The sequence below is a fragment of the Beauveria bassiana genome, assembly GCF_000280675.1.
Source record: "Beauveria bassiana ARSEF 2860 unplaced genomic scaffold BBA_S00022, whole genome shotgun sequence".
Taxonomy (NCBI): domain Eukaryota; kingdom Fungi; phylum Ascomycota; class Sordariomycetes; order Hypocreales; family Cordycipitaceae; genus Beauveria; species Beauveria bassiana.
The window spans coordinates 345,858-365,949 of record NW_007930857.1 but is presented as its reverse complement, the minus strand read 5'-3'; the positions used below and the strand labels follow the sequence as shown (position 1 = coordinate 365,949).

The window sequence follows — 20,092 nt, the reverse complement described above, 5'->3', positions numbered from 1 at the left end:
TGTGTCTGGCCCAGCGGCCGTCAACAAATCGTAAAACATGCATGCCTACAAGCTGAATCTTTGCATCTAAAAGCCAAAGGTTCTTGGCAGCGTCTATCGCGGCACACCTTGACATTGCACTCCGTCCGGGGGGTCGGCTTCCCTTTTTCTTCTCCCCTGCCCTTGTTCACCAACACGTCGGGATTCGTCTTGGTTCAGTTCCAGGCCCTTTTCTTTGTCGCGGGTTTTTAGCGTCCCGTCGATCTCTCTCACCAGGGCATGGGGCGGGCAGGCGGGCGGGCGCCCTACGTTTTTTAGCCAAGACGATTGTACCAGGTCCCAGGTGCGGCCGAGGCCGGTGTCGAATCTCTCTCTCCATTGTTTAGCGTCGGCGTAGCTTCCTTCCTCTTCTTTTCGGTTTTCGAAGAGGAACTTGAGCAAGGGCTCGGCGGAAGGGCTTTGCTCTAATACCGCCTTCGGCCCCCCTCCCCGCGCGACTTACACTGGCGACCACCCTTTGGCGGTGTGACTTTGGGATTGCAAGGGGGAGGGGGGGAATGGGGAGGCGTTGCGCCTCTCGCGGGACAAAAAAAGGACGCCTATGATGTAATTGAGCGTTTGTTCTTGTTTTCTGGCTCGTCGGGGTTGTGAAGAACATGCACCAACAAGGACAGATCATCAGCGACACGAGCCTTGCGAAGTTGCGAAGGTTGTGCATTACTGTGCCTGCATGTGGGCGAGACACACCAAAACCAGTGTAAAATCCGCTAAACGTTATCCAACGTCAGCCTTTTACGGCTTCTCTTTGCTTTTCATTGGTCTTCTCGCTTGCAGATTAGACGTCGGATGTTTTCGCGCGGACAGTGCTCGATTCTCCCGCATCATCGAGCCGAATTAGTCTCACCTTTTTTACACATGTACTTGCCTTTCACCACGGCAGTTGTCAACTGCATATTCTCATCTTCTCATGATAACTATGGTATATTATCCCTGTGTAATAACAACCACAGCCTCGCAATGCACGAAAAGAGATGCCCACTGCCAACCACCGGCCCCCATCACATATCAGTAGCAAAGCAAAACAAAACAAAAAGCCCTTTTGCACTGCCCGGTTCGCAAAGTCGTTATCCACCCGGGTCGCCCGTGCCGAATCCAAACAAATCATCACCAAAAAAAGGGCTCATCCACTCACACGCGAGAGAGAGAGAGAGCGCCTCAGCCCGGGCCCGACCCCCCGTCTTTCCAATAGCTCACGGCACAAGCGTGCCGAAACGTCTCCATCCGACCATGTCCGCTACGGCCTAGCCTCTCCAAAAGGGAGCCCAATAATTGGCCCAAGATACAACTGCATGAGCCATCTCCAGCTTCTGCGCCTTGTTTGGAAATTACGTCCTCTGCGTCGAATCGTCTGACATGACGCTCTACCTATTTCTTTTTTGACTGCGGCCGTGTGGGCTATGTATGATACGTAAATACGTAGTAGACGTGGAGGTATAAGAAAAGAGCTGCCTTCCCTGCAGCTTTGAGCTGTGTCCTGGTGGCTCCATCTTCTTAAAAAATTTATTTTGTTTGTTTTTCTTCGTCAATCGGCCCCTCGCTTCTTTATATATATATATATCGATATATACGCACATATCCGCCGTCACAATGCCTTCCCAGGAGCAGGTTCCCCAGCAGCAGCAGCCCATGGCTGCCACCAAACCCGCGGTCGAGGCTGCGCGCCCCAGCACCGAGCAGCCTGTGAGTGCCACCACCCACGAGGGTGAAAAGAGGAGGAAAAAGAAGCGAAATGCCCCGGCAGGAGCTAATTTCGTCCTCAACACTTTTTATTTCTTATTTCCGCGAAGCGATTGCTAACAACTACGCTCTTCCATACAGCGCCCTGTCGAGCCCATGTCTGTCGTCGGCCTTCGCGGTGGCCACAATGGCGAGGGCGAGGTACGTCATAACCCCCAATCTTTATCTCTATTATTTTCCCTCAACTTGCCCTTCTTTTTTTTCCCTCTCCTCTTCTTTCGCAATTCTATACCGAAACTAAGTGCTACCATTTTCCGCTAACTTTTTTTTTTTTTTTTTTTTCACAGGCCGTTTGCTGCGGTCTCTGCGCCGGTCTCTGCTGCTTCGAGTGCTGCGAGTGCTGCTGCTAATTAGCGCCGAACGTCTGAACTTCCCCCGCGCCCCCCTGCTTGATATATCCCTCCGCCAAAAAGAATATACCACTACTATTTCTAAAAAAAAATATATATATACATATATTTTCGCACTCAGCGACCCAAACAGTCTTCTGTTGTCCATAGTGGCTTCGAATCCTGCGTGACAATCACCCTGATGCCGAATATATTAGTCGCGTCGCGGCTCCGGTCATCTTTGATCGGCTCATCGCGACCAAAAGTTGGTCGCGCTATAATTGACAATGGTTTGATGTCTGTCTGCACAAAAGAGGAGCCACGTGCGAGACAAGAAAGATGAACACTTTCAAAGCGTTATGGCCATGCAAAATGGTTCGTTTCGCATTGTGGTATTACTGATTGATTTTTCCAGGTACCAAGGCTTTCCGCCTCAGCATCTACCGGTCGCGCTGGCACAAGTTACCCGAGCCATCAGTCTTATCCACTACCACGGCGGTGGCGCATGCACTCGCTCAGTCATGGCATGCAGACCCGGCTCCTGTACGGAGCAGTGCAAGCGTCCCTCGTCCCGAATCTCAATATTGCCATGGACGCCACGGCATGGCCATCTGTCTGAAGCAGTCCCGCCTGCATCTTCCATGTAGGATAAGTGCTCGGTCCCTCCCGTTCATGACGGGTATAGGGAGCCGGATGTCTCGACCGGGTTCGCGTTAGGGCCGTCCCGTATGCACACTTGCTGCAACGGCCTTGGCGACGCTAGAATCGAGAGCAACCGTGCGAAACTGGTACAAGGGGTGAAGTCGCCAATTCAGGAAGTAATATTCGCAGCCAAGGCGGGGCCTTGTCCATCATTACAAAGCCTTCCTGCGTCTTGTGCATGATTACTTATACCACTGTTTGAGCATCATTGTGTATATATCCACGGACTATTCTATTGCCTGAGGGCAGTACATCCGTCTTGTGGTCGCGTCAGTTGTCGTCGTGCCACCATCAATGTCACGTTTGCATACGGCAAATGAAGGCTACGTTTAGTTCTGCCTGGACTGGAATATATACATATCTGTCTGGTTCTCTATCCAGACATCGACCTAGTCCCATGTCCATTTACCTTTTCCTCCATTTTCTCAATGCGGCTGCATTTTGAGGCTTGTGAGAAATCGTCAGCGCCCGTTCAAGGTTTGCTCTCAGGCCGACATCGGTGCTCTTCTCGTACCAACAGCCAGCCAGCTATTTAGTTATTTGTGCCAACCAACGAGCAGAAAAGTCACCAAATTCCACTTTTCACTGTTCAGGTTGAGTTAGCCTTCCCGCTCAACTGCCGACAAGGCGAGACAGATCCGGGGTCTGTTGCCCCGAAATGTTTGCTCTGACATATAAAAAGAGGGGAAGAGACAAGCCTTATTGCCTGTCAAACAATCGTCTCTCTCCCACACGTGGCTTCTTTACCTCATCGAAAGGGCTTATTAGTTGGGGCTTAAAATAGCTACGAGAACGGCAAGGACCTACCTGTTTGGCGTGTGTCTAGTATTGCGGCACGCCACCTCCTTCTTGGAACAGTTGCTTCCACGGCTCCACTATACGAATGCTTCCTGTGGTCTTTGAACAAAAAGAGGAGGGAAAAAAAGAGCAAAGACAGAAAAAGAAAAGCCAAACGAAAAGTGCGGGCGTTGTCTCGATGAGTTGGTCCACACGTAATTTCAGACTGGGCCCGTCGACCCCAAGCCACTGCAAATCCTCAAAGGCACTTCATAATTTTGTCAGTAAACGAACGACTGTCCTTAGTCGTAGGGCTGGCACGCCATGACGGTTGGGTAAAAAGTTTCAAGATTTCACAGAGAGCCTAGGCAAATGCTCATCACAGCGCCTTCACTGGTAGCAAAGCACCCAGGCGTTGGGCCCTCAACGTAGATAGCTGTCTTTCAGTTAATCCTTTTGCCTCGAGGAACATACACAACTGCTTGATGAATCAGTGAGCCGAAATGCATGGCAAGATTTTATGCAGAAATTTCGCAGAGTTTGCTTCTTTCTTGTTAGTTGGCCGCTTACCCCACCTCATAACACTCTGCTGGTATTATTCCATCCACGCCATAAGGAGGCGACAAGGGAAGATACCCAACACAGGATAAAGATCCTTTTTAGCGGCAGCATGAATCACAGCAAAAATGTGATGTGGCAACTCGCATGCATGCCTTCATCTCACGCTTGCGTAGAACGCCGCGCGCTTTGTTGTGGCCCAGCCAGGTGGACCATGCCAGCGCATCGCTCACCGTCTCGAGCAGCATCTCGTGCTTTGCCAACCGTGGTAACGGCTCGCAGCCCTATGTCTAATTCTCGGGTTCAGGATCGCGGCTAGTAGAATCTGTCACCCCATGTTGGTGCCGGTGCACTGGGAAATGCTTGCCGGGGTATGGGCCCTGGGAGGGGACGTTTATGCAGAGCATCATTGTTGTGGGCACAAAGGATGGCCAGGACCACTGCCCTCCGAATTCTCACGGAGAGGCGTCATTTGCTTCAACTTACTGTCCGTTGACGGCATACTGGCTGCAGTAGTCTCCCTCGAGCCTTCTGTACTCGAGTGCGTGGTCTTCGCAGCAGCATAGCTTCTTTTCCTACCAATATCAGACACTTTGCTCAGTGAAGACAACAGAACCCAACGCAAATAGTCGTGGCAACAGCTCATTGCCGGATTGCGCAAAGATATGGTGGCCAACGGCCCTGAAGGCGTCTCCCGTATGCCCACAATTAGGCCAGCCGTCGCAGCCTATCTTCACCGATACTGCCACAAAGTTAATGACTGATGCCCAGCGAGCCCTATCGCTTGCGGCCATTGGAAATCTTCTCATGAGATGATGGCTCGTGACTGTGTGAAAACCGCGAAAGTAAAATATGATTGAGAAATCTCGACCCAACCAATGTTTCAAAGGAGCTTTGTGGCGTTGTTAGCCGGAGCGCGACTACTTACATTTTGTTCTAGACCGATGGCATCCGTTTGACTGTATGGTTCATTAATGAAGGAAGCAATGCCAAGGTCAAGATCAAAAATTGTTTTCAAGCTTGTGAAAGCATGCAAATTACTCCATCCAGATACTTCAAGTACTCTTGCTCATGGTAGGTTGTACGGAGAGCTTGATTGTTAAAAAGCGTCCACGAGCCCTATGCAATTGAGAGGTGGGCCATTCTTTGAGCAACGGTTAGGATTTTGCTTGCATACAGTTTGCACACATAGGAGAAGACAAGACCAGCAGATAATCAGGCATAGACTGCCGCAGTGGATAACAGCCGCCATGTCCGAGAGACCGTGATCCGCGAATCATACTCGATTTCTCTGTCAGGATCGCATCGTGGTACCATGTAATCCGACGTAGGTGGATGAGCGGGTACAGCAGGCACAAACGGACGATGAAAGGTTGCTTTGGAATTAAGGTCGTCGTCAATAGCGCGTGTCTTGTCACGTCATGTTAGCTTTTCTGATCTTCTTGTACGTCATCATGATGGAGTATGATACCTCAACGCGTATCAAAAGCACACATCTTGGCTTGTTATTTAGACGAAGGCGGGAGCAGAGCGCCATCGGGTGGTTTCCGAAGACGCAAAGGCTAAGTGGCCGGCCCGCGGACTTGTAAGGCGGATTAGTTGAACGGCGGTGGAGTTCATGATCCAATGAATACAGTAGCTTGACTTTTAAGAGGCAATGCCAGTTTTGGCCGATAGATGTGCTTGGTAAGACACCCTGTAGATAGAGAGCGGCTGGGGCGTGTCGATTACGGGAGCAGCCGTCTGTTTGTCAAGGGGTAGTGGCCTACGACGTGGGGTTGGTTAGTTAGCAGAGAATCTTTGATAGCAAGGAATCCAAAGAAACAATAGAAGGCCAGGGTGTTGATTAAGTAGCGAGAAAAAGAAAAAAAAGAGAGAGAGAGAAAAAAGAAAAATTAGGGAATGACGAGCCGAGTCTGCGGGAGTCATGCATAATGACGGGACATAAGAGGGCCGGTTGTATGGTGAAAAGCATGAAAGAGGAGGGAGAACGGGGACGAGCTTGTTGGTTGATGGGTCTGGCACCGCGGTTGCGTTGGGTGTGCAGTGGTGGTGCCACAAACAAAAGCCGGCAGGGGGGGGCAAAAGCAGGAGATCTGTGAGAGGGGAGGGGACAGGGGTTTGAGCGGCCAGACCCGCTGGTGCCGCTGAGGAGGGGGGGTGGGCAGGGGGCCCATTCGGGGATTACAGGGGCTCATGTCTTGACCAGACTGCTGCAAAAAGACTGCAGAGAGCCACTCTGGGCTGCCCAGGCCACCTGCCTAGGCCACCTGTCTAGGTGGCCTGGGCAGCGGGGAGCAGTCAGCCACTCATGTCTCCCCGGAGCGGCCGCATCAGGGGCCGCAGCCAAAAAGCGTAGCACTGCAGTGCCGCACAGTCGTGGCCTCGCCCAACGCCACGCTACCTACTCAAACACACAAAACATCAAGCTCATGAGCCTGGCACGCCTACTTTTGCCCCTCAACCCCCTCTATATTGTACCTAGGTGTTGTACTGGTAGCCTTGTAGGTAGGTACCTAGTCAAAGTCGGTAGGACTCGGTACCTATGCTGGCCGGGTTTGGGTTGGCATGCGGGACACCTCCGTCCCTCAGGTCTCGGTCCCTCTCGCAGAAGTTCAGTCCACTGTTATGAGTCCCCCGCCTGTCTACGTTCTTAGCACTTTCCTCGACGCTTTCCTGCCGGATGGGCACCTTGAACAGACAGGCCGACCGACCACTTCCGTGCTATCAGATTTCTCGCCTGCTTATTATTAGGTAGCATCTCCGCCCTCTGCCACTCCCCACAAGCCGCTCTCCCACACATTACCCGTCGCCCGTTGCCTTGCTTCCATCAAGCGCACTCGTTTGCTTTTCCAACACGCCGCCGTCCCAATGTCTACTCCCATTTCGTAACCCTCCTGCGCTCCCTACGGCTTCACTTCTCTTTCTCAACTACTTCTTATCATCGTTCTTCTGCTGCCGACTTACATGAACTGCATCACCATCGCCTTCTCGCGCAGCGCTGTTGGCAGAAGCCATTACCATGGCAAACTCTGCCCGAAGAGAATCCGTTGGCGAACCGTCATCCTTTTCGAATCAGGACGCAACTTCTCCTGCCTCCAGATCCGCCAGCTCTCAGTCACTGTCGACTCATTCCGGAGCTACGACACCCACCGGGTCCGTCTTCCCATCCACCTCTACGGCATCAGGCGACGCTCGTTCAAAGGATGCAACTGTTCCAGCTGCCTGTCTAGCATGTGTACGCGCTTCCAAGCCCCTTTGTCTCTTCTCTAGCTGTTGGACGTTTTCCAGTGGCCACCGTCCCAGACTGTTAGTGTCAGGATGACACCACTTTGGCGCCCTCGGCACGGGCACCAACGCGGCACATCTTTGCTTATTACTCTGGTCCTATGAATTCGCCCAAGTGTACTCCTACTAACATGTAATACAGCGGAGCAAGCACCTAAAGTGTGACGGTCAAAATCCCTGCGTCAGATGTCGAAGTTCCGGCTCCGACTGCATCTATGTGGCTTCTCGCAGGGGCTACAAAGGCCCGCGCAAGAACCAACCGCAAAATTCAAGCAAATCCCGAGTCACGTCCCCTGCACCTCAATCGATCTCGGGTTCTGCTGATGGGTCAAACGTTCCCATCCTCATCGACTCCGGTACAGGAGTCACTAGTGCCTTGGCCACCCAGAGACCGTCTTTCAGTGGCGCGGCCGGTGTCCCATACGAAATGGGCGCGTACCCCTTTGATGACGTGCAACCGACCAACGCCGATGTTCAGCTCTATCGTTCTTATTTTCCGGACAACCATGCCGGAATCTCCTCTACAAAGCAACAGATCCCTCCAACTCTGCAATCTTTTTCTCTCGCCGATCGTTGTCTCGATGCCTTCTTCTACCATTTTCATGCTTCGCACCCGTTTGTATTACCCAAGCCATTCCTGCTCACGCTCGTTGGAGACCCTTCTTTGGAGCCAGTGCTAGCAGCAGCCCGATGGGTAGGCTCGCTGTTCATCGATGCCGGTGCTGCAAGGCAAGCTCTTTTTCAAGAAGCTTATCAGATCTTATATGAATCTCAGAGACCAAAGGATGGGTTTGTCGTTCAAGCAATGATGCTATTGATTGTGGCACTCGATGGTTGTTGCGAGAACGAAAAGGCGAGGAAGATTCTTAGAGACGCAGAGACCCTCGCAGTACAGATTGGCTTAAACACTCGACCTTTTGCGACCCTTCACGGAAGAAGCCTTCCCGTCATTGAAGAAAGTTGGAGGAGAACCTGGTGGGATCTATTCATCATTGATGGTCTGATTGCTGGTGTTCACCGCGTCACAAACTTTTTACTGTACGACGTCCCCACAGATGTCCCGCTGCCATGTGAAGAGGTACAGTTCTTGTCTGGAGTAAGTGGTACCAGATGGGGACTTGTCTGCCGTTAGGCCAAGAACATGACCACTGTTGCTGAGCGTTTGCCTGTCATTTTGAAACAGTGTTGCTAACTTTAACTAGAACATTCCCAATCCCATGACACTACCAGACTTGGAGAATATGGAATTTTCCGGCGATGACAGAGTCTTTTCTTCGTTTGCGTATCGAGTACTATGCGGCCGTAACCTTGGACGGTTTATGCGAACCCCTCCATTACAGGGTCCTGACGACGAAAATATTACTAGGATCGAGGCGCTTCTCACAAACTGGCGACTACACCTTCCGCAAAACAAAAAGGACTCCCTGCAAAAGAATGGCATGTTGGATGAGATGATGTTTCAGGCACATATGATAATGCATGCGACCTCCATCATGCTGCATCAACCGTTCTCCCAGCTCGACACGACACCAACACAGGGCATCATCTCATGTGCACCATACCAACCGGTAGCGACAGGAAGCATGTTCAATACTCACACGAAGCACACAATAACCTCAGCATGCGCTATTAGCGAATTAGTTACTCACAGGGTACCACTGCTATCGCATACACAGTTTTTTACCTGTGTGGTTACATCATCATCAATAGTCCATTTGAGCAAGTGGGCAGTGTTCTTTGTGCCGCACGATGATGACGATTTGCGTCAGCAAATACGACTCAATATTGGAGCTTTAAATCACCTTGCTACCGTTTGGGGTGCGGCGGATCGAGCACGAAATCAAGTCCGAGCGGTTGCTCGAGATATCTACCAACTTAAAAAGCAGCAGCAGAGCAACCCTCAGTACTGGATAGGATACTCACAACAGGACATGCTAAACAGCATGGCTGCAGACGAGACCATCATCACCGAAGTTGAGAACGCAGAAGGCTTACAGCACTCTCAGCATGGGATGGGCGGCGGCATGCAATGATACTGATAGCGAAATGGTTCCAAGGACAGAGCCACAGCTTTTTTTGTTGGTGTTGACGAGGTTGTGTGACCCAGAAGAAGAACAGAAGGCACTATACAGATATATTGTACATACGACGAGCCAACACGACCTCAATAAGAGGCAAATGGTGAAGTGGCCCTTCAGTGGTCTCGTCGATAACAGGCGCCCTTGCCGGCAGGGATAACTGCAGGGATGTCTGATTAGCGCCAACTTGTTTAGAGGCAGGAATTGGGGCAGCGTGTGCAACGACGCTATCTGTGGCGTGTTGCAGTGGATAAAATGTTTGCCGACTACTTGACAAAGTCGATTCCAGGCACATTGTGGTGCAGGACATGCCAGGCGAATGGTCAAAATCAAACAAGGTCGGGGTTGCAGGGAAGTGTCCGGCCAAGAGCACAGAAGGCTAACAGTGCAATGGAGACCATGATTGGTAATAAGGGCAGGCTAGCCAGCAAGGAACGTTGACCAGTCCAGAGTCGGTCCGGCGCCAGGTCGATAGCAGAAGTCGGCATTCTGCAGGTCCCCGGTTCCTGGTACCGGTATTGGCATCCATGCTCAGGCTCTCAACCCATGCACGCCCGCAAGCCCGGTTCTTGCGCTGTTTGTGCCTGAATAGCTCTCGGGGGCGAATTGATGCCCAATATGCCTAGGTTGTCAGCTATACATAACTAGTAAACCGGAGTCATGAAGAGCCAGGGATGTGCATAAACTTTGGCAATTGCCTGCTTTTGGATTTACACTTTTATTATTTCGTTTGTTAATAAACTTTGATTCCGAAGGGGGGAAAAAGCCCCTCCGCCCCTGTAGAAATAGCTAAGCGAACCTATAGAAACCCGCTATTTCGCGCCCCACATCCCTAAATGGGCAGCGAGCCAAGCAGCCCTTTTTTATTTTTAATCTTCTGCTTACTTGTTTTTTTTTTTTTTGCTTGCCTTTCCCTGTTAATACTTACCAAGTAAATAACCTGCGGGCGCCCTAGGTAATACCGGTCGGTGCGTTGAACCATGTCAATAAAGTCAACGCAGCCCACAACTCTTACTTTTTTAAATGAGGTACAAGAAGCGAAGTCTATGTTTAATGCTGCGCGTGTCGCGCCCCGTGAACGGACATGATTCTCGCTCTTCTTTTCTTTTTCTTTTTTTTTTCTTGGGGGTGGGAGGGGTAAAAGGCAAAGGGGGAGGGGGGCCAAGAGCCGCAAAGTTTCTCCTCTCCCCACTTTCAGAAAGGGTTTCATTAGCATTCCCGTCGTTGCGGCTTGCATGATCCCACGTGTGAATCGATCGGGGGGGGAGGCTGTGACACTGACAACAACAACAAAAAGTTACAAAAAAAAAAAGTTTGTTCTCCGGCAGGCAAATTTCAAACCGACAATATAGTAAATAGGACGACGACGACGACGACGAAGAAGTAGAAGCAGGAAGAGATGAGGGAGAGAGAAGAGAAGAATACACAAAAAAGACTGCAAGATGGTTAGAAATGCAGTCTTTTTCGTTAGCTTGTCAAGTATTTGGAATGCCAAATATTTGGAGCCAAACTGATCTGTAAGAATTACACATCACAGATCGTGGTGGCTTCGAGTCTGGTTCTGAGGCAAGTCGTCCACTCCCCTCCCTTCTTTGCTAGAAATTGAACACGCCCTCAATTTTTGAAACCACTGTAGCCTAGCGGGGTCTCCTTCGCTACCGACAGTTCGACAGCTGGCTTGCATGCACTAGCTGTATTTGCTCACACAGGTCGCTAAAATTGAACGCTGCTCGAATTCTACAAAAGAAACAATCATTATCAGCTCTATCTGCTTTACCTTGACCCATGCTAATAACCAAACCGCTTTCCTCCCATGAAATATCAGTCTTGTACCATCCAATTCAGTCAATACCCACCCTTCTCGATCCCAATCCCGTTCTACCGGCCAGCCCATTACTCCCACCTCATTCAGAAACTGCCTTTTAGGCAGTTTTCGATTGTCCCGATCCGATTCAGATACAAATAGACAAAGCGCACCTAAAATTGATTGCTGCTTCGATGCCATCATGCTCTGCTGTTCTAAAGCTTGGTCTTGAACCAGGCACGAGCCGGGAGCTTCTGCTCAAACATCACATCAATTTCGGCAGGTGTGCGGTCCTTCATCTCGGGGAGTCTAAAGTACGCCCAGCAGAAGCAAATAAACGATGTACTGGCCCAGACAAGCGCCGCGCGGGTTCCAAGTCCCCAGCCCATGGGCTTGGGCTCGAGAAGGTTGGGAACGAGAAATAAGTTGCCAATCGACATCACAATGTAGATACCGCGGGCAATCGAGTTAGTTGCAGTCTTCATGCGAGTAGCAGGAGTCTCGGCGACAATGCTGTAGCAAACTGGACCGATAGTAAAGTTGTAAACAACGGCGAACAAAACAAGAACGCCGGCGGACACCCAAGCTACCGTCGTGCTCGACTCGAGAAGGAATCCGAGGGTGCCGATGGTCACGAGGCAGCCAAACTCAACCGCGAGACCACCGAGCCACATTGTGCGGCGGCCAAACAAGCGCATGGCAGCCATAGATGATAGTGTCGACGCAATGCACAGTGCGTACATTCCCATGGTGACGTAAAGTGCATTGCCCTGGCTAAGACCACCCTTTTGAAGAACATTGACAGAGTAGAACACAAGAGGCGAGCCGACCAGCTGCTGAGTAAGGTAGGTGATGACGGCAATCTCAGTGCGGCGCAAATTGGCACCCTTGAAACATTCGGTAAAGCCCATACGCTCTGTCGTCTTCTTTTCGTGCTCATTTACGCAGTGAATGACGGCCAGGGAGCTATACTGGTCGAAGCTGGGGTCGCGATTCACACGGCTGAGCACCCTACGTGCCTCTTCGTCCTTGCCCCGACGGCTAAGATAGTAAGGACTCTCCGGGACGACCATCACAATCAGGAAGAGCGGGACCAGCCAGGAGTATTGAATCAGCATGGGAACCCTGATCGACATCATCGGGTCTTTTGTCTCAGAAGCGCCACGTAGGACACTGGCCGAGACAAGTTGACCAACGAGCCAGAAGATGTTGATCATGGTCGCAGCCGGTCCTCGGAGCTTCATAGGGGTGATATCGGAGACGTATGGAAGGGTGATGCCTTGAAAGAGACCCCAAGGAACACCAAGAAGGAGTTCTCCCACAAGATAAATGGGAAGCTTGGCAGTGGTAAAGGCGAACGTGGAGAAGAACCCAATCATTAGACAGACAGAAGCCCAACTAAGGCCACACATGGTGCTGATGCGGTATCCAAAGCGGTTAACAACACGAGGGGCAAGCCAGAGCCCAAAGAGCTGACCTAAAGCAGCGCAAATAGTAATGCCCGACTGCCAGGCAGGACGAATGATCTGGTGGCCATCAATGTTGGATCCGAAGACATCCCGGAAACTCTTGAACGAGAAGAAGCTAGGGACCAAAGCCGTTTCGTAGCCCTCCATGATGATGGGGGCCGCCATTACTGCGGCCCAGAAGAGCGCAATGTAGTAGTACTTGATTGTGTACCGCATGGTCATCGACTGTTCATGATCGCTAGCCATCTTGGCGGCTTCATTACCGGTATAGACATCATTGATAATTTCGTCGTCGATGGAAACCTCGGCGAATGTCACATGTCCCTTGTTGCCTTTGGTAGTGGTTTGCGACTCGGAGGATCCAGCCTGAGCATCAGGCTGGGCCCCAGCGAAGAGACTGGGGAGCTTGAAGGGCATGGCGATCGAGATTGGCGATAATCGTAAAGATGTTTGTTGAGATATGAAAATCTGAAGTCTGGTTAGAAGACGAGCTGGGCAATTGTCTGCCTTCTGGAGCTGGGGGAATGGCTCGCCTTTAGTAGTGATCTGGAAATTTATTGACTTTCATGAGGCGGTCGCGATCCAGAAGCGAATGAACCTTGGGGAGGGAGGAGGCGTCCAATAGAATTGTCCATTAGCAATATAATGGTCCAAAACTGTGTCTAGTTCCATCCTTCGCATGCTCTTAAGCTTCAAGCGCGTGTATCCGGGGCTGTTCATGATGTTTGGCGTCTGTCTTTGAAGAAGCGAGGCGTATTGGCGTTCGCTGTGGTTTGCTGCGACCAAAGCTAGTTGTGCGCCACGTACAAGTATATTCGGTGGGCGGCCAAAGACTCGACGACGTTGATTCAATCAAGCCTATGTTACGTCTGGGACTCGTTCAAGGAATGCGCCACGATGGTGTTGAGGTCTTGGGTTTGCTGGCGTTTGGCTTGCCAGCTGACAGTGTGTTGGCTGTTGGCGGCCCCCACGCAAGTAGCAACAGTTTGGCGACGTCGAGCTGCAGGCGCATCACGAGCCCTGCACTTGGCTGAAGAAGTTGAGAAAATATTTGGAAAATTCAGTCGTCTCAGAAGCCACCAATGTAATGTATCATTTACGTTCACAGGCTCCGACTTTTTTGGTACGTTTATTTGCAGGTTTACGGATCACGCCACGCTTCCCCCAGTGTGCCTATTTGTCAATGTGGCTTTTGATGATAGTTTTGACGCTACAGATTGAAAGTAACTTGGTATTTTTATAGGTCTTTCTCCTCTTCTTTTCTTTCCCCATTTACAAAAAACGCTCGTTGCTTTCGAGCGAATAGGCAGACCAACCATCGACAGGTGGTCGTCGAGACGATGCAATCTCGAAGCTCTGCAGCTGCATAATGCACATCTCGATAATACTTCAGACATGCATTGATTAAAACAAAAAACGTACATGCGTCAGATTCTCATCACAAGGTTTTTCTTCCAATGTGTTCAGGAGGTTGGGCGGATTTTGGGCTTTTATCTTTCGTTTGCAGGGTATGATTACCATCTAATAAACAAGCTGTAGCCAAATGGGGCAAGACGCGGGAGAGCTGTATGAGTGGGGCTGCGCTCTCCGTCACCCCGCGCAACCAGACAAACAAGGATGACAAGCTTGCGACATCTTGGGCACACAAGGGTCGGCTTGTGCTTTCTTGTCCGACTGTTGCGCTTCCGCATCTTGCATCTCTGAAGAAAGAAAATTCGACACGCATGGGCCCTTGAAATTTTGACGATAATCCATTCATCGAACCGATTCGGCAGCATATTTCACATTCCAGTAGTTGCCACTACTGTACGTCTGCCACACCGCCCCTCGTTTGTCAACGCTACACACTGTCAACAATACCACGAGGATCCATCCACCACGAGTTACCGCATTCCAACCATTCCGAGCGAGCGCATTCAGGGACAAGCGAACTCAACCCCCCGCCGATGACTGGAGAGATCTGGCTGGATCGACGCTGAATTAATTCCCAACTAAGACGCCTCCACTGCATCGCGGAAGCCAACTTCCACCTCGTCGCCGCCGTCATGGCGCCGACACCAGATGAGCTGTCGGCCCCCGGCTCTGCCAGCTATGCCTCCGACACGATGAACGTGGGAGATGGTACCTGGGTCTTTGACAAGAATACCTTCTTGCTTCCTAATTTGCAGGGTGTCAACTTCGACACCATGCGCTACAATGGTACGCTTACCCATCCCACGTAGTCTTGCGTCATGTCACTAATCAATTGTCCTCAGGTATGGGCAATCGCTTCTCAACCTTTGTCGGCTACCACAGTATCATTTTGGCGCATGCAGTCATGGCTGCACTGGTATTCCTACTCATTGTGCCCTTCTCCGTCATGACGATCCGCTTCTACGACAGAAACCCCGGCCGCGCCGTTGTCTACCACGGCCAGCTACAAGTTTTGGCCAGTCTTATGCTACTAGTAATTTTCATCCTAGGTTTCTTCGCGGTTGGCCCCAGCAGAAACCTCTCAAACCCACACCACGGTATTGGAGTCGCCATTTTCGTGCTCTTCATTCTCCAACTCGTCGGCGGCCGTCTGGTGCGAAACATTTCAAAGTCACGCTCTTTACGCATAATGATCCATCAATGGTCCGGGCGCGCCATTGGCCTTTTGGGTATTGTTCAAGTTCCGTTGGGCTTGACTCTCTATGGCTCGCCCAAGTATCTCTTTATTCTCTATGCGCTCTGGATGGCATTTCTGTTTCTGCTATACTTCATCCTCAGCTATCGTCGTGCTGGTCACCGTGACTACTACATGGGAGGCGGAGCCAGATCCGATGGCGGAAGAACTCGCCTGACCGAATCTGAGTACCACTCTGAGCACAAGCCGAACGACAACAGCAAACTCAAATGGCTAGGCCCTCTCGCTGCAGGTGCTGGCCTGTGGGCATTACTGCGCAATCGAAACAAGAAGCAGGACCGTGAGCGGAGTCGATCGCCATCCTCTTATAGGACTCGTACCGATGCGTATTCCTCGTTTTACTCGCATGGCCAGTCCGAGAGATTTTATGACGACAAGGACTCGGAACCACCTCAGCGAAAAAGCAGTGGCGGGGGATTCTTGAAGGTGTTGGGTGGCGTCGCAGCGGCCGTCGGAGCAGGAGGTCTGGCGGCCAATCTCATGAAGAAGAGAAACAACAGAGACGAGGAATACTCCGCAGTATCCACAGAAACCCCTCGTCGTCACCGTAGTGGACGCGGTGCACGAAGCGACTATAGCAGCGAGTACACCGACTATACTCCCACGCAGACGTCTCTGCTACCGCCGTCAGCAAAGCCAGCCAACACGTACACCACAAGAACAGGCACCACAAGAACAGACGATACAGGAAGACCTACAACGCCATATTCATCCGTCCCGCCGCGTCGCGACTATGATGATTCAGAATATTCTTCTTATGTCAGCCCTTCCCACAGAAGACAACCGGAAAACTCTGGAGGTGGAGGCCTAGGCAAGGGGATCCTTGGCGGACTCGGTATGGGGTGGATTGCCAAGAAACTTGCGGATAGGCGTAACAAGAAGCAAGAGGACCGCTTACGCGAAGAGGAAGATATGCGCGCTGGAACCAGTGTCTCTCGCTTCACCGGTGACGGCTATCCTTCTCCTTCGCGACGGGATTCGAGGCGACCCCCTCCTATTCGTCGTCAAACAGGGTATGGCCCGCCTCAAGGCACAGAAACTGCGTTCAGTGAGATGACTGAATCATCTATTGATCATCCACCCCGAGTTGGTGCGCGATCTGGTAGTATTCAACCAGTACCTATGCCGTCTCAGCCACCTAGATCTGGCGGCCGCCATGACTCAGAACTGGCTTCGATGCCGCCCATGCCAGCAGATCCTCATGGGATATTACATTCGGGGCCCGAAACTTCATATGTGTCTGGGGATGCATCACCGCCACAGCGAAGACCTTCAGAACGTCGCCGAAGAGCCGGAGAGCGAGCAGCCGCTGCTGCAGCCGCTCGTGCTGGTAGTCTGGCTGCGAATGAAGGGAGAGGCCATCGTGGCGACAGAGACTTGGATAGGGATCGCTATGCGTCTCCAAGTAGTCAACCAGTCAGCGTCAAAGTCAAGGTCCATGATGACCGTGATCGAAATGTGACACTGAGGCGATTGACAGAGGAAGAGGCCATGGCCACTCGAGGCCGTCGCGATTCTGAAAGCAGCATCTCCGAAATCGAGTCTCCCAGTAACGGACGTGGGTATCGCCGAGCCGCCGCAAACTCACGCGCGGCAGCGGAGCGAGAAGCAGAGCGCCGAGTCGAAGAGCAAGACAAACTGGCGCCTTTATCGCCGCCCAGACCTGCTTTTGCAAAGGGTCGACGTGGTGGCAAGGACTCTGCCTATTATTCTGGCGGGGCAGCTGGGCCAGGGGGATCAACAGCCGCACACGGCCAAACAGTGTCGAGTCTGGGCTCGCAAGGTACACATGGTACCTGGAGCGGTATGAGCGGCGTGCCGTCTCCCGGAGACGGTGGCGGCGATGGCGCGAGCGAATCCGCAGCCGCAGACAATAGGCGACGCCGGCGAATGGAGCGGAGAAGAGGTAGTAGTGCCGCGAGGCCGCCTGCGGGAGCAGACATGTTTAACTAGTATTTTTCTCTTTTATTCTGGTGGACCATTTTGCTTTTTATTTTCTGCACATAACGAAACAGGCTATTTGTTACGACTCTCGCCCAAAGCTTATGATGGATATGTGTACATTTTACAAAGTTTGATTTTGGATGAGGATCTATTTTCGAGTACATATTCGCAGCGTCAGTGGCGCACATTCCAGCCCAAGGTATGTAGGGACTCGGCTTTTATCGGGTTGGCAATGGGCGTTTTCATAGAAGGGACACAGCCTTGATGTATTTAGAAAGAGCTACGAGTTCACGGGGACAATTCGCAAACAAACAATAAATGACTTTTTTTCCCAAACCAGGGGCAGCAACTTTTGCATCATCGACATTGGGTCAAACTAGACACAATTCTTGCTCTACAAACGCCCCATTCGGCGCTTTCGCGACTTCATTGTCCATGAAGCCATACAGCAGCGCCGGCCCAACAAGCTCATACTCGGTCTCGGCGGTTCGTGCCGCCGTTTGCCGAAGAACAAGGGGATACTTGGAGCCGGGCAGGACGGTCACCACGTCGCCGTCGGCTACCGTGCGCGGCCCAAGGCCAAGCTGGCCGTCTCGAGTGATGAATACTCGCCGACACATGGACGTCCACGTCATGTCCTGCACAATCTGCGTCGCGCAACCCGTCGCCGCGAGCGCCTTCACCCGCAGTCTTTCTTCGACAGAGATGCTGCCCAAAAAGGCGCCCGGCTGGGCCGTGGCGCAGGCTGCACGCAGGTCCTCGGCCTTGACGGCGTGGGCGGCGCAGTCGGCGCGCTGCTGGTCCCGCGCGGCGCCTGACGCGGCGGGCGTGGTACCGCGAAAGGCGCCCGTGAGGATGAAGCTCAGGGCAGAGATGAAGGACAGTGCGCTGGGTCGCGTCGCGGCGGGCTGGGTGAGGACGAGCTGGGCGTAGATGCGGTCGAGCAGGAACGGGAGCTGCTTCTTGACTTCGGCGGCGTAGTCTGTAATGGCAAGCTCTTTGGGGGATATCATGTCCGAGCGTGCGCGCAACGTACCGACAATGGCACCCCGACAGCGCAGAGCGGGCGTGGATCTCGAGTTTTCGTCTACAATCACGGAGAGGTATTCTGGCGAAGCGGCACGGGTAGGGCATTTGAGCGGTGCGACGAGATTCAAGGCGTGCCAATCGGGCACCCACGTTGGGAGGCCCATTGGGTTTGGCTCCTCGCCGTGGTCGACAAAGGCGAGAATGTGCAAGCTGCGTGTGCGCCGGACGGTATTGACAACGAGGTTTGTATACACTTGTGCTGTGGGAATGGTGTACACCGGCTCGATGAGCAGCTGGCCGCTCACCACAGCGCTCGGATGGCCCAGGAGCGAGTAGACGTAGTCGCGCGGATCCGTGGAGAGGTGGACGCGTGCCCAGTGTAGGACCTCGGAAAAGTCGTACGCTGGCGTGCCGTCAGACTTGTTTGACCACACAAGGTTGATGTGGTTGCAGACCCACGACTTGAGGCCGAGCTCGTTGATGACGGACGCGCCATTCTCGTCCAGAAACAAAACGAATTGGGCCACTTCGTCCCAGTCGATGCAGACATTGCTGCGGCCCCAAGCGAGCCAGGCGCGGCGAGCGAGACCAATTTCCTGGATAATCCAGGCGCGATGAAAGTACTCACAGTCGAAGAATGTCTTGACAGCACGCCATGTCGTGAACAGCTTTTGCTCTTCATCGCTCCCTTCGGTCAAGTGTTCTTTAGTTTGCGTCTTTCTTCTTTGTATAGCGGACTGAATCTGCCGCAAATGACTATTTTGGTCTTTGTTGAACTCTCGCAGAAAGTGTATTGCAGTCAGTGCTAGGAACTCGCACGTTGCTGGGTCCTGGAAAGCCCCGAGCCAGCATAAAACTCTCGTCGCACTGCGGAAAATGTCACCCATCATGCGAACCTGAGACAGGCGCTCGTCCGAGTCATCCTGCTGGATGCAGATAGCATCGGCCCATATTCGTCTGGCGTGATCTAGAGGGCGGTAGGCGCGAAGCGCCGTGGCCAAGTTGGCGCCAATGTGCAGCACGCCGCCTTCTGTGTCGGGATGGTCCTCATCTACACACCAAATGGTGCTGTGAAAGACAGTCGGCTTACCCCATACATAGGACAAAGCCTCGTAAGGCTCGTCAGTAATGGTCTGCACTCTAAGTCGACAGGATAAGGCTGCATCGACGGAAGTCGAGGCTTGTAACTCGAGCACACGAATATACCCCGGTGGTAGCTTGGCATGCCTGAAGCTATTGTCATAGGGCTCCATGCTTAGGTCCTAGCTGGTCTGACCGCCTATCCCGCGTATCATCTGGCAACTGCGAGCGCTTACAGTCACTTCAGGTTGTCTTGCTTGAGTCAAGTGGTTCTTAGCGCAGTTTGACGCTGACCTACATCAAGAGGCGCGACGACATGATTCACGGAATCAGGACATAAGCTCTGATCGTATCAGAAGACAAACAACGCAGCATGCTGTGCGACGTTGGGCGGCCACTCAGCCGGGCTGAAGGTGCGGCTTGCTCGAGTGCCGCCCCTATACCGGTTAAAACGATATCGGATTGCAGACTTTGAGGCTGCAGCACTGTTATATCTGATCCAGACAAGCAAACAAGGTCCCTGATCTTGCCTTTAGAAGTCAAGGATTTGTTTTTGACGGCGAAAACACATCTTCAGTAGAATGACTGCA

The 20,092-nt window shown here is 52.2% G+C and overlaps 4 protein-coding genes across 4 annotated transcripts; 2 read left to right on the top strand and 2 right to left on the bottom strand.

Annotated features, from left to right (window-relative positions):
• Positions 1–1,626: 1,626 nt before the first annotated feature.
• BBA_07054 (C6 zinc finger domain-containing protein) lies at positions 1,627–9,463 on the top strand (the record flags this gene model as incomplete). The annotated part of the gene is made up of 4 exons (XM_008602151.1): positions 1,627–1,719; positions 1,858–1,917; positions 7,573–8,526; positions 8,633–9,463. 4 exons carry the CDS (start codon positions 1,627–1,629, stop codon positions 9,461–9,463), a joined length of 1,938 nt encoding a protein of 645 aa, XP_008600373.1.
• A 2,064-nt stretch (positions 9,464–11,527) lies between these two features.
• On the bottom strand, positions 11,528–13,198 carry BBA_07053 (sugar porter family MFS transporter; the record flags this gene model as incomplete). Its single annotated transcript, XM_008602150.1, has 1 exon — positions 11,528–13,198. The coding sequence occupies one exon, from the start codon at positions 13,196–13,198 to the stop codon at positions 11,528–11,530; it is 1,671 nt and encodes a 556-aa protein (XP_008600372.1).
• A 1,628-nt stretch (positions 13,199–14,826) lies between these two features.
• On the top strand, positions 14,827–17,402 carry BBA_07052 (uncharacterized protein; the record flags this gene model as incomplete). The annotated part of the gene is made up of 2 exons (XM_008602149.1): positions 14,827–14,980; positions 15,037–17,402. 2 exons carry the CDS (start codon positions 14,827–14,829, stop codon positions 17,400–17,402), a joined length of 2,520 nt encoding a protein of 839 aa, XP_008600371.1.
• A 362-nt stretch (positions 17,403–17,764) lies between these two features.
• BBA_07051 (heterokaryon incompatibility protein) lies at positions 17,765–19,675 on the bottom strand (the record flags this gene model as incomplete). The annotated part of the gene is made up of 1 exon (XM_008602148.1): positions 17,765–19,675. One exon carries the CDS (start codon positions 19,673–19,675, stop codon positions 17,765–17,767), a length of 1,911 nt encoding a protein of 636 aa, XP_008600370.1.
• Between the last annotated feature and the right edge of the window lie 417 nt (positions 19,676–20,092).